This window comes from Chiloscyllium punctatum, chromosome 3, assembly GCF_047496795.1.
Source record: "Chiloscyllium punctatum isolate Juve2018m chromosome 3, sChiPun1.3, whole genome shotgun sequence".
Taxonomy (NCBI): domain Eukaryota; kingdom Metazoa; phylum Chordata; class Chondrichthyes; order Orectolobiformes; family Hemiscylliidae; genus Chiloscyllium; species Chiloscyllium punctatum.
In genome coordinates, this window is record NC_092741.1 from 156,949,699 (window position 1) to 156,964,577 (window position 14,879).

The following is a 14,879-nucleotide window of genomic DNA, read 5'->3' on the forward strand; positions in this document are numbered from 1 at the left end:
TCTGAGCTATAGGGAGCGGCTGAACAGGCTGGGGCTGTTTTCCCTGGAGCAGAGGCTGAGGGGGTGACCTTATAGAGGCTTACAAAATTATGACGGGCATGGATAGGGTAAATAGGCAAAGTCTTTTCTCTGGGGTCAGGACTAGAGGGCATAAGTTCGGGTGAGAGGGGAAAGATATAAAAGAGACCTACGGGGCAACTTTTTTCACTCAGAGGGTGGTACATGTATGGAATTAGCTGCCAGAGGATGTGGTGGAGGCTGGCACAATTGCAACATTTAAGAGGCATTTGGATGGGTATATGAATAGGAAGGGTTTGGAGGGATATGGATCGGGTGCTGGCAGGTGGTAGTAGGTTGGGTTGGGATATCTGGTCGGCTTGGACAGGTTAGTCCGAAGGATCTGTTTCCATGCTGTATGTCTCTATGACTCTAGGAGAGCTTACATTTGGACAGATTGGAGAAGTTGGAATGGTTTTCTTTAAAAGACAGGGCAGAGAGGAAATTTGCAAGAAACACATTCATTCAAAGTTATGACGAATCTATAATTTGGAGGTGCCGGTGTTGAACTGGGGTGGACAGAGTTAAATATCACACAACACCAGATTATAGTCCAACAGGTTTATTTGCAAGCACTAGCTTTCAGAGCACTGCTCCTTCATCAGGTGGTTGTGGAGTAGATGATTGTAAGACAAATTGTTTAGCAAAAAAGTTTACAGTGCGATGCAACTGAAGTTATATATTGAAAAAAGACCCAGATTGTTTAAGTCATCTTTTAGAATGAGCATGTTGGTTTCAGTTCTTTCATATGTAAATCCCAGAACTTTGTTTTTAAAAAATGTTACATTCTCAAGTAAATTTTAACAACAGGTACCACATCATCTCATAACGCATCGAAGGTGTGAGGCTGTCTGTGCCCCAGTGTTCAGACCAATTCTACTTTTCTAAAAAAAAGAGTTACACAATCTTACATGGATTCATGCAGTTTTCAAGCAAAAAAAATATAATTCTGCAGTTTACAAATTCACCCCACAAACATGCGTGTGTATGAGAGAAGGGGGGATAAGTTGGAGAGAGGGTGTGTGAGAGTGTATGAAAGCAATCTTGTGTAGGAGGGGGTCTGCGTGAGTGTATGGATTTGTACAAGTTTGTATGCGCATGTGAGACAGACAGAGTGTGTAGTGCAGTGTGATCACCAGTAGTGTGACAAGAACCCAAGATCCCGGTCGAAGCCATTCCCATGGGTACCGAACTTGGCTATCAGCCACTGCTCGGCGACCTTGCGTTGTTGCCTGTCCCGAAGTCTGCCATGGAGGATGGTCACCTGCAGGTCAGAGGTCAAATGTCACAGATCTCTGACTGGGAGGGAACACACCTGTCTCTGCTGCGTAACTCAGCCAACGTTGTCTATCGCATATGCTGCAGGCAAGGATGTCCTGAGGCATGGTACATTGTAGTTTCTGCTCAAGTCTTGCCAGCAACGGAGCAAGGACACCACACAACAATCAGCAGACAGGAGCGTTCCCTCCCAGTCAGAGGGCACTTCAGCGGTCTAGGACAATCATCTGACCTTTTCGGGACAGGCAACAAAACACAAAGTGGCCAACCAGAGGCTGCTAGCCAAGTTCAGTACTCATGGGGATGGCCTCAACTGAGACCTTGGGTTCATGCCACATTCAGGTGAACCCACCACAAACACCTACGCAGACCCTCTGTCACACACACCTTCTCAGACTTATACCTCTTTACACAAAGTTTGTGGGGTGAATTTATACTTGCATAGTTAGATTTCATTTTGCTCAAAAACTGCATGAATCCATGTAAAATTCTGTAAATCCTTTTGTAGAAATAGAATCAATCTGGACATTGGGGCACAGACACAGGGCACCTCACATTTCCAATGCTATTGTTACATTCTCAAGTGATCATTAACTTTTAAAAATGTTCTGGGATTTACATATGAAAGAACTGAAACCAACTAAACTAAAAGATCAGACTTAAACAATCCTGGTCTTCTTCAATATATCATTTCAGTTGCATCACACTAAATTTTTGCTATAAATTGTGTCTTATGATCTAATACGCCACAACCACCTGATGAAGGAGCAGCACTTAAAAGCTAGTGCTTCCAAATAAACCTGTTGGACTATAACCTGGTGTTGCGTGATTTTTTAGTGAGGAATCTAGATCAGATAAAGATCTAGATTCTTACTTGCAAAAAGATCAAGCAACAGTGTCACAATTTTCATCGTTGGCAAATCAATGAGAGAGAGAGAAAAAAAAAATTCACCCAGAGAAGGTTAAAAAGGTCTGTAATGCACTGCCCAAGACTGTGGTAAAGACACATTCAGTCAAGGAATCCAAATTCAACCATTCTTTGAAGTGAAGTGAAGTGAAGTGAACGGCAATTCTCAGCAGTCGCCTTACACTCGATTTCCATTTAGAAAGTTCTTAAGACTCACTGCAGCACGAGTTTAATTCCCCTCAATGTTAGTCAACTGTTTTTCTTTGGCTAATATTGGAGAACAGCTCCATTGTGAAGTGTACGAAGAACTGAATTTCACGCTTTAAACACTAAACTCACTGAGAATAATATTTGTTACGCTAAAATATTTGAGTCCCAAAGAAAACTTGTTTTTATTCCAAATATTAAATAGATTAACATTTAGAATTTTTGGATGGGGGGACGGGTTAAACTTAAAAGCATCGTCACAGTATTGATAACCGCAGAATATAAAAACAGTTTACATATTGCCAATGGGTAAAGATCTCAGTAGAACATAGTGACCAACTGAGAAAGATTGTTAATAGACAAATAAATACTAGATGAAACACAATTATAGCCCAATAAGAAACTATATTTCCTGAATACCACTTCCTGATAGCTGTACGGTGCATGTTTGCTAAACTAGTGAGGTACGTGGCAATGCCGTGGGCAGCAGCCTTTCCCGAGCTCCGTGGGGATCGGGTTGTAGGGACACACCGGCCTCCTCCCACAGGCTCCACGCTGGGAAGCTCAGAGATTTGTTTAACTCACGGACTGGATCTATCCGAGGCATGTTCTCAGACAGAGCTTTCCGGGCCGACTTCTTCTCATTTCTAGTCAAAGTGCCTTTCTTATTTTTCTTGTTGACTATTTCCCATTTGCCAGGCGACGCCATCCCCCGGGTCGTGTGGTAGTGACGGTGGAGATACTATCGCCGGGAGGAAAGAGCGCCCAGCTCGAGGCCGCCTGTTGGAGAAATTCTCAAACCGACGCTTTTCAAACAGCGCCCGCCGCCCAATCAGAGCCGGCCGCGAGCTCCGCACGCGACGTGCATACGTGGCTGGATGTCCTGTTACGTCACACCTGCACGTGGGATCTCACCCCTAATTCCTGATAAAGGGCTTTTGCCCAGAACATTTATCCTCCTGCTTCTCGGATGCTGTCTGACCGGCTGTGCTTTTCCAGCACCACATTCTCGACTCTGCCCCCTCCCTCCCCCCTCAGCATCTGCAGTCCTCACTTCCCCTGATGTGCCAAATACAAGAGTCAAGATTGGAGTGGTGCTGGCGCTACATTGATGACTGTATTGGCGGCACCTTGTGCTCCCGCCAGGGGGTTGAGCAGTTCTTCAACTTCACATTCCACCCTGATCTAATATACTGCATGGTGCCAAACACCAGGTCAGCTACACTCATATTCACTCCAGGGACATGGGCCAGCGTTTATTGCCCATCCCCAGTTGCCGCAGGAGGAGGAGGTGGTGTTGCGCTACCTTCTTGAACCACTGCAGTCTATATGCTACAGCTAGACCCACAAAACCCTGAAGGAGGGAATTCCAGGACTTTTGACCCAAGGACAGTCAGGATGGTGAGTGGCACAAATGGGAATTTACAGGTGATAGCATTCTTATCTAACTGCTGATCTAGTCCTTTTAGATGGAAATAACCTCAGCTGGTGTGAGAATTAAACACACGCTGTTGGTGTCATTTTGCACTGCAAACATGGACATCCAGCCAGTTGGGGTTACCATGAAGGAACTCTCCTCACCTTGCTTGAGGTGTGATAAACGTCATGTTAAACCACCACTGGTATTGCTGTCATGAGAGGACAGCCCTATGGTCTGATCACTATGGTGATTTTTCCTATTAGATGGATGTGGTCATTGGTTTGAAAGGTACAGTCCAAGAATCTTTGGTGAATTTCTCCAGTGCATCTTGTAAATGGTAGACACGACTGCTATTGAGTGTCAGTGATGGAGGAAATGGATTCTCATGAATGTGATGCCAATCATGCATTGCTTAATTAGAGTCATAGAGATGTACAGCATGGAAAGAGACCCTTCAATCCAACCTGTCCATGCTGACCAGATATCCCAACCCAATCTAGTACCACCTGCCAGCACCCAGCCCATATCCCTCCAAACCCTTCCTATTCATATACCCATTCGAATGCCTCTTAAATGTTGCAATGGCACCAGCCTCCACCTCTTCCTCTGGCAGCTCATTCCATACACGTACTACCCTCTGAGTGAAAAAGTTGCCCCTTAGGTCTCTTTTATATCTTTCCCCTCTCACCCTAAACCTATGCCCTCTAGTTCTGGACTCCCCGACCCCAGGGAAAAGACTTTGCCTATTTATCCTATCCATGCCCCTCATAATTTTTAAACCTCTATAAGGTCACCCCCAGCCTGTTCAGCCTCTCCCTATAGCTCAAATCCTCCAACCCTGGCAACATCCTTGTAAATCTTTTCTGAACCCTTTCAAGTTTCACAACATCTTTCCTGTAGGAAGGAGACCAGAATTGCACGCAATATTCCAACAGTGGCCTAACCAATGTCCTGTACAGCTGCAACATGACCTCCCAACTCCTGTAGTCAATACCCTGACCAATAAAGCATACGAAATGCCTTTTTCACCATCCCATCTACCTAGGACTCTACTTTCAAGGAGCTATGAACCTGCACTCCAAGGTCTCTTTGTTCAGCAACACTCCCTAGGATCTTACCATTAAGTGTATAAGTCCTGCTAAGATTTGCTTTCCCAAAATGTAGCACCTCGCATTTATCTGAATTCAACTCCATCTGCCACTTCTCAGCCCATTGGCCCATTTGGTCCAGATCCTGTTGTAATCTGAGGTAACCCTCTTCGCTGTCCACTACACCTCCAATTTTGGTGTCATCTGCAAACTTACTAACTGTACCTCTTATGCTCGCATCAAAATCATTTATGTAAATGACAAAAAGTAGTGGACCCAGCACCAATCCTTGTGGCACTCCACAGGTCACAGGCCTCCAGTCTGAAAAATGACCGTCCACCACCACCCTCTGACTTCTACCTTTGAGTCAGTTGTGTATCCAAGTGGCTAATTCTCCCTTTATTCCATGAGATCTAACCTTGCTAATCAGTCTCCCATGGGGAAACTTGTCAAAACGCCTTACTGAAGTTCATATAAATCACATCTACTGCTCTGCCCTCATCAATCTTCTTTGTTACTTCTTCAGAAAACTCAATCAAGTTTGAGACATGATTTAGAAACATAGAAAAATCTAGCACAGTACAGGCCCTTTGGCACTCGATGTTGCGCCGATCCAAGCCCACCTAACCTACACTAGCCCACTATCCTCCATATGCCTATCCAATGCCCGTTTAAATACCCATAAAGAGGGAGAGTCCACCACTGCTACTGGCAGGGCATTCCATGAACTCACGACTCGCTGAGTAAAGAATCTACCCCTAACATCTGTCCTGTACCTACCACCCCTTAATTTAAAGCTATGCCCCCTCATAATAGCTGACTCCATACGTGGAAAAAGGTTCTGATGGTCAACCCTATCTAAACCCCTAATCATCTTGTACACCTCTATCAAGTCACCCCTAAACCTTCTTTTCTCCAATGAAAACAGCCCCAAGTGCCTCAGCCTTTCCTCATACAATCTTCCTACCATTCCAGGCAACATCCTGGTAAACCTCCTCTGCACCCGTTCCAGTGCCTCCACATCCTTCCTATAGTATGGTGACCAAAACTGCAGACAATACTCCAGATGCGGCCGCACCAGAGTCTTATACAACTGCAACATGACCTCAGGACTCTGGAACTCAATTCCTCTACCAATAAAAGCCAGTACGCCATATGCCTTCTTCACCGCACTATTTACCTGGGTGGCAACTTTCAGAGATCTGTGCACATGGACACCAAGATACCTCTGCTCATCCACACTACCAAGTATCCAACCATTAGCCCAGTACCCCATCTTTTTGTTACTCTTACTAAAGTGAATCACCTCACACTTATCCACATTTAACTCAATTTGCCACCTTTCTGCCCAGCTCTGCAGCTTATCTATAATCCTGCTGTAACCTGACACATCCTTCCTCACTGTCAACAACTCCACCGACTTTCGTATCATCCGCAAACTTGCTCACCCAACCTTCTAGCCCCTCCTCCAGGTCATTTATAAGAATGACAAACAGTAATGGTCTCTAAACAGATCCTTGCAGAACACCGCTAGTAACTGCACTCCAAAATGAACCTTTACCATCAATTACTACCCTCTGTCTTCTTCCAGCCAGCCAATTCCTAATCCAAACCTCCAACTCACCCTCAATGCCATACCTCCGTATTTTTTGCAGTAGCCTACCATGGGGAACCTTATCAAATGCCTTACTAAAATCCATATACACCACATCTACCGCTTTACCCTTGTCCACTTCCTTAGTCACCTTCTCAAAGAATTCAATAAGGTTTGTGAGGCACGATCTGCCCTTCACAAAACCATGCTGACTATCCTTGATCACATTATTCCTATCCAGATGTTCATAAATCCTATCCCTTACAATTCTCTCTAAGACTTTGCCCACAACAGAAGTGAGGCTCACCGGCCTATAGTTACTAGGGTTATCCCTACTCCCCTTCTTGAACAAGGGAACCACATTTGCTATCCTCCAGTCTTCTGGCACTATTCCTGTAGACAACGAGGGCATAAAAATCAAGGCCAATGGCTCTGCAATCTCCTCCCTTGCTTCCCAGAGAATCCTAGGATAAATGCCATCAGACTTATCTATTTTCACCCTTTCCAGAATTTTCAACACCTCTTCCCTACATACCTCAAAGCCGTCCATTCTAATTCATTGTGACTCAGTATTCACATCGACAACAATGTCCTGTTCCTGTGTGAATACTGATGAAAAGTATTCATTCAGTGTCTCCCCAATCTCTTCAGGCTCCATACGCAACTTCCCACTACTATCTTTGACTGGACCTATTCCTACCCTAGTCATTCTTTTATTCCTGACATACCTATAGAAAGCCTTTGGGTTTTCCCTAATCCTACCAACTAAGGACTTTTCATGTCCCCTCCTTGCTGCTCTTAGCTCTCTCTTCAGATTCTTCGTGGCTACCTTATAACTCTCAATCGCCCCAATTGAACCTTCACGCCTCATCTTTACATAGGCCGCCCTCTTCCCTTTAACAAGGGATTCCAATTCCTTATTAAACCACGGCTCCCTCACACGACCCTTTCCTCCCTGCCTGACAGGTACTTACTTATCAAGGACACTCAATAGTTGCTCCTTGAACAAGCTCCACATATTGATTGTGCCCTTGCCTTGAAGCCTACTTTTCCAAGCCATGCATCCTAAGTCGTGCCTCACCGCATCATAATTTCCCTGCCCCCAGCTATAACTCTTGCCTTGCAGTGCACACTTATCCCTCTCCATCACTAGAGTAAAAGTCACCGAATTGTGGTCACTGTCCCCAAAGTGCTCACCTACCTCCAATTCTAACACCTGGTTTGTTACTCAGAACCAAATCCAGTATGGCATCACCTCTTGTTGGCCTGTCTACATATTGTGTCAGGAAACCCTCCTGCACACATTGGACAAACACCGACCCATCTAACGAACTCGAGCTATACCTTTCCCAATCAATATCAGGAAAGTTAAAGACCCCATAACAACCACCCTATTACTTTCACTCTTCTCCTGAAGTCTCTCGGACTATTAGGAGGCCTGTAGAAAACTCCTAACAGGGCGACCTCACCTTTCCTATTCCTAACCTCAGCCCAAACTATCTCAGATGGCGAGTCTTCGTCCATCGTCCTTTCCACCGCTGTAATACTATCTTTGACAAGCAATGCCACACCTCCCCCTCTTTTACCCCCACCTCTGACCCTACTAAAACATTTAAACCCTGGAACCTGCAACAGCCAGTCCTGTCCCTGTTCTACCCATGTCTCCGTAATAGCCACAACATCAAAATCCCAGGTACCAACCCACGCTGCAAGTTCACCTACCTCATTTCGTATACTTCTTGCATTGAAGTATACACACTTCAAGCCACTTTCCTGTTTACAGGCATCCTCCTTTGAGATTGATGCCATGTTCCTAACCTCCCTAACACTCCAGGTCCTGCACCCTAAAGCTACAGTCTAGGTTCCCATGCCCCTGCAGAGTTAGTTTAAACCGCCCCCAAGAGCACTAGCAAACCTCCCCCCAAGGATACTAGTGCCCCTCAGGTTCAGGTGTAGACCATCCTGTTTATAGAGGTCCCACCTTCCCCAGAAAGAACCCCAGTTATCCAGATACCGGAATCCCTCCCTCCTGCACCATCCCTGTAGCCACGCATTTCCCACGCACAAAGCCATGTTGACTATCCCTAATCAGTCCTTGCCTTTCCAAATACATGTACGTCCTGTCCCTCAGGATTCCCTCCAACAACTTGCCCACCATGAGGTCAGGCTCACCGGTCTATAGTTCTCTGGCTTGTCTTTACCACCCTTCTTAAACAGTGATCCCACGTTTGCCAACTACCAGTCTTCCGGCACCTCACCTGTGACTATGGATGATACAAATATCTCAGCAAGAGGCCCAGCAATCACTTCTCTAGCTTCCCACAGAGTTCTCGGGTAAACCTGATCAGGTCCTGGGGATTTATCCACCTTTAACCATTTCAAGACATCCAGCACTTCCACCTCTGTAATCTGGACATTTTTCAAGATATCACCATCTATTTCCCTACAGACTATACCTTCCATATCCTTTTCCACAGTAAATACTGATGCAAAATTTAAAAATAATCACAATTCCATATATTTAAATGTGCCGGACCATTTTGTTTCCCTGTGCTGTCTCTTCAGCTAAAACAAAAAGCATCTATGGAGAGAAAACAGAATTAATGTTGAGTATTTAGAACTTTGTTTCTGATTTATAGCATCCACAGCTCTTGGTTTTATTTTACTGTTTCTTAATCTCCTTTGACAGCTCTGCCATTTTTATTTTTAATAATTCATTTTGTGGGATATAGGCATTACTGGCTGGCCAGCATTTATTATCCATCCCTAATTGCCATTGAGAAAGTGGTTATGAGAGCTGCCTCCTTGAACTGCTGCAGTCCACCTGCTGTAGGTTGACTCACAATGCCATTAGAAAGAGAATTCCAGGATTTTGACCCAAAGACAGTGAAAGAACACAAATATACTCCCAAATCAGGATGGTGAATGGCTTGGAGGGGAGTTTGAAGATGGCGGTTTTCACACACATGTGCTGCCCTTGTCCTTCTAGATGGAAGTGGTTGTGGGTTTGGACGGTATTGTGTGAGGATCTTCGGTGAATTTCTGCAGTGCATCTTGTAGATAGTACACATTGCTGCTACTGAACATCAGTGGCGAAGGTAGTGGGTGCTCGTGGATGTAGTACCAATCAAGCAGGCTGCTTTGTCCCCAGTGCTGTCAAAATTCTTGAGCGTTGTTGTGGCAGCACTGATCCAGGCAAGTAGGGAGTATTCCATCACACTGCTGAATTATGCCTTGTAGATAGTGGACAGGCTTTGAAGAGTCAGGTGGTGAGTTACTTGCCACAGTATTTCTAACTTCTGACCTGTTCTTGTAGCCACTGTGTTTATGTGATGAGTCCAGTTGAGTTTCTGGTCAATGATAACCCCCAGGATGTTGATAATGATCCCTTTTTAATGATTCACATAGCCAAGCAGTTATTATAAACTAGGACTATTAATTTATTTGTGATTGAAACTGCATGAATTCTGCCCACTCCTGGTGTCTTCAGTTTACAAGAGGCCATTTGGATAAACTGCTTTAATGTAAATTGTGTTCTTTTGTTGAAAGTATGTAAACTATGCTGTTGTTTGGAAATTAAACTGTGATGCCTAAAAAGCTCACTAGGAGGAGTGCTTCCAGCTCCAGTTGTGCATGTTGTGCATAACATTTAGGAGTAAAGGGCAGGATTGCATGCCATTATTAAATAACCTTCTAAAACAGGACTAACTTAAGCATTCTACTCATGTTAAGGAAGATGAAATTTCTCAATGTAACTGAGAAATATGTAATAAAATAAATTAAGAACTGCAATCCCTTTATGTTAAGTACCATCAAAGTATTTGTTAACCCAAAAAAGGAAAAGAAAATATACTGTACTTAAATTAATGTTGCATTTTTCACAATCTCAGGAGATCGCAAAGTACTTTATAAAAACTGAAGCACTTTTGACACTTGATCTTCACAGAGTGATTTGTAGCCACTGTTTTAATTTAATGAGGAAAATGCAAACTTATAAAGTTCTGCAATGTTTTATGGGGAAATTAAGTATTCCTGAACTTGTTATGGCACTATATATATAGCATAAAACAGAAAACAAACTGGGATCTATTAAAAATTGGAGGAATTTGTTGTGTCATTTCATATTTTATGTCTTCGTGTCTGCTTATGTTTAGAATGGCTTTTCAGTGAAACATTTTGGTTTATTTTCTTTTGTCTTTTCTCAGGTGGCATTCTGCAAGGATGAACAGAAAAGGAGAGAATAACCCAGGTGGAAATAAACAAATTGAACTGTAAGGCTGGAGAGCAGTAGTAGAATCCAGATGTTCTTAATTGTCTTAATGTCACTCAGAAGGGATTGGGCCTCCTCTGATGTATGCTATGAATAGAGCAAGAGTGCCATGAGATTAACAATTATTCCTTAAATATATTGCTTTGCTAAATACGTGAAACATTCACTATATTCTTCTGCCTGTTCAAAATGTTAGTAAATACTGTCTAAACTACTGACCAGACAATTGTTTTCCAGCTAAATGTCATAGACAACTTTTCTTTTGTAACTAAGGTAACAATAACTTTGCAAGATATTAGTCCTTTCCACTAAACCATAATGATAATTTTAGTTTCTGCAGCTCTTCTGACATTGTGATAATGTCCCTGCCACTGACCCATAAGATCTGGGTTCAAATCGCATTGATGCTGGAGATGTGAGACCATACAGATTGATTAAAACACACACTTAGAATGAAATGTTATTGTTTTTGACATAGTAATGCAGAAAGGAATTGTATATTATTTGCTGATGTAGAATATTAAAATTAATTATAAAAATTGATTTTAAAAAGTATACCTAGAATGTGCTTACTACATGCAATAAGATTTTTCATACACTTTTGACAATGTAATGATTCCTTTCTTAGTCCATGCCAAATAGTGGACTGAATTCAAGATGCCCAAAATCTAAAATCACAGAAAAAGATGCAAGTACTCAGCATGTCAGGCAGCAACTCTAGGAAGAGAAAAGCGTTGACATTTTAGATAGTGACAATTGACCAGAACTGGTAAAAGATATTTTTTACAAACGTGAAAGTTATAAGCAGATACAGAGGCAGAGGAAGTGGCTGGGGAGAACAAAAGGGAAAATCTGTTTTGGATGAAATGTAGGAGGAATTAAATGACAAAAAAATGTGCAAAACAAATGGGGATGATGGGCTAAGAAAAAAATACAAAACAAAATCTTGAGGAGTTGTAAATGGGAAAAGTAGAATCAACATCAACATCAGCGATGCAAATCAATGAGGGCAATAGTTAGGATCCAAAACTGTGGGGCACGAAGTTGAGTGTGCAATTCTGTAGGACCCTAATTACAAGATAATGTGCTATCTCTTCTGTTTATATTGAGCTATGCTGAAATAGTTGAGGATACTGAGGACACAGACTTCAGAATGGGAATTGGGTAGAGAATTGAAACAATGGGTGCTGTTCCATAAAATGCTCACCCAATCTGCGCTTGATCTTCACAGAGTGATTTGGAGGTGTCAGTGTTGGACTGGGGTAGGCAAAGTTAAAAATCACACAACCCCAGGTTATAGTCCAACAGGTTTATTTGAAAGCACTAGCTTTCAAAGTGCTGCTTCTTCATCAGGTGGTTGTGGAACAGAATCATAAGACACAGAATTTATAACAACAGGATTGCAGTGTCATGGAATGTTCCATCATGCTGCAATTATTGCTATAATGTCTGTGCCTTATGATTCTGCTCCCCAACCACCTGATGAAGAAGCAGCACTCCAAAAGCTATTACTTCCAAATAAGTCTGTTGGACTATAACCTGGTGTTGTCTGATTTTTAAGTTTGTCCACAGAATGAAAGAGAATACAACGTATTGTTTTCATAGGTTCTGTTCTTTCATCCTCACCCACCTTGTCTTGGCTCTTGTTCAAAATCTCTATCTCAAATTCTTTTCATTTCTGACAGATGTTCATCACCTTGAAACATATTAAGTTTGTTTCTCTCACTATGTTAATAGTCTGACCTGCTAAGCACTTAGTGTTTTTATTTCAAGTTTATAATTTTTGAATCTATATAGACAAACTCAATTGAAGTTATGAGGATTATTACATAATATTTAAGCAAGTAATTTGATAAACGTCCTCTGGATATTAAGCTTATTATACTTTTTTTAAAAAAAAACAATTGTTTAAATTTATCCATGAACTATGTCCTCTTTATCTGCTCAATTATTTGTATGATAAAGTATGTTTTCCATAAACAACCTAAATCTGTTTTTTGTGCTTTCTTTTGAAGATTAAGAAGGGAAGAAACAATATGATATTACTTTTTGCCTTATTTAACAGAATGCAACTTCTGTTTTCATTCTGTAGAGATAATCGGGTGACATGAGGGAAAAAATAGAGGAACCTCTGAGGGATGACTGATATGGTCACCGAAAGAATTAGAGTAAACAAGTCTTCAAGTATTCATTCTGAGAGGGTGCTATGGTTTGTAATTTCTTGCACACTTGTTTTCCTGTCCGAGTGATACACATGGACCATGACTGTTATGAACTCAACTCCATGTTCTCTATTGGGTAAAAACAATGACTGCAGATGCTGAAAATCAAATACTGGATTAGTGGTGCTGGAAGAGCACAGCAGTTCAGGCAGCATCCAACGTTGATTTCGCTGCTCGTTGGATGCTGCCTGAACTGCTGTGCTCTTCCAGCACCACTAATCCAGTCCATGTTCTCTATTCTCCAGTCAGTTAGCATAGCTCAAATCTTACAGTTACTCCCAGTCATCATAAAATGCAGACCATTTAAATTACTGATTCTACTAAACCTCTTGTTAATCTAGAAAACATGATTGCTTCTGATGATTTTATATTGCATACTACATTTGCTTAAAAATTTATTTATAACTGAAGTAGAATGGACATTAACTACTACGTTACTTGACTTGGAGAGAGATAGAAGCAGTCCATAACAAGTTAATTTCACTTTTCCAGAAATTTCCTTCCAGTTTCCTTTTGCTTCTTTGCATGCTTCAGATGAGATTGGTCTTATTTAGTGGTAAAGGAAGTTACCAAGAAAATTGATGCTGGCAGAGCAATTGATGTTATTTATTTAGATTTTAGTAAAGCCTTTAATAAGGTTCCACATAGTAGACTAATTAGTAAAGTTAGGTGACATGAGATTCAGGATGAGCTTGCCAAATGGACACATAATTGGCTTAACTGCAGGAGACAGACAGTAATGGTGGAATGTTACTTTTCGGACTGGAGGCCTTTGATCAGCGGTGTACCACAGGGATCAGATCTGGATCCTCTTTTATTTGTCATTTATAGAAATGATTTGGGTGAGAATACAGAAGGCATGCTAGCAAGTTTGCAGATGACAACAAAATTAGTGGCATTACAAACAGTAAAGAACGTTTTCTAAGAATTAAAGGGGTCATGATCAAATGGGTCAATGGGCTGAGAAATGACAGATGAAGTTCTATCTGGATAAATGCAAGGTATTGCATTTTGGTATAACAGACAAGGGTAGGGCTTACAGAAGTAATGGTAGGGCCTTGGGTGCAGGTACATAATTCTTTGAAGTTTACATCACATATCAACGGGGTGGATAAAAAGGCATTGGCACGCTTGCCTTCATTGCTCAATACATTGAGTATAGGAGTTGGGAAATCATATTGAGGTTGTATAGGACATAGGTGAGGCCTCTTCTGGAATAGTGTGTCCTGTTCTGGTTGCCCGGTTATAGGAAGAATATTACAAAGCTGGAGAGGGTTCATGAGAGATTCACCACATAGGGAATTTTGAGGTATAAAAGATATGCTGGGACTTTTCTCAGTGGAGCATAGGAGGTTGAGAGGCGATCTAATAGAAGTTTATAAAATAATGAGAGGTATAGATAGAGTTAATGGTATTTGTCTTTTCCCAAGGGTGGGGTATTTCGAGACGAGGGGGCACATTTTTAAGGTGGGAGGAGAGAGATCTAAAAAAGACATGAGGCAATTTGTTTTGCCACAGGGTAGTTTGAATGTGGAATGAACTTTCTGGTAAAGTGGTGGATTTGGGTATGATTACAATGTTTAAAAGACATTTGGATAAATACATGAATAGGAAAGGTTTGGAGGGATATTGGACAGGAGCAAGCAGGTGGGACTAATTTAGTTTGGGATTATGTTTGGCATGGACTAGTTGAACCAAAGGATCTGTTTCTGTGCTGTATGATTCAATACCAAATAAAATGTGGCAATCAGAACTTGCAGAAGTTTCACAAATGCTGCATATACAGTCATAAAGATGTACAGCATGGAAACAGACCCTTCGGTCCAACTTGTCCAT

At 42.0% G+C, this 14,879-nt stretch overlaps 1 protein-coding gene across 1 annotated transcript in view; it reads right to left on the reverse strand.

Moving 5' to 3' along the window:
- The window catches only part of tmem214 (transmembrane protein 214), a 57,380-nt gene extending 54,101 nt beyond the window's left edge, over positions 1-3,279 (reverse strand). The window contains exon 1 of the mRNA XM_072562946.1: positions 3,035-3,279. Coding sequence (XP_072419047.1) covers positions 3,035-3,158 — 124 coding nt within the window. The 5' untranslated portion in view covers positions 3,159-3,279. The remainder of the gene's footprint in view (positions 1-3,034) is intronic.
- Positions 3,280-14,879: the final 11,600 nt, after the last annotated feature.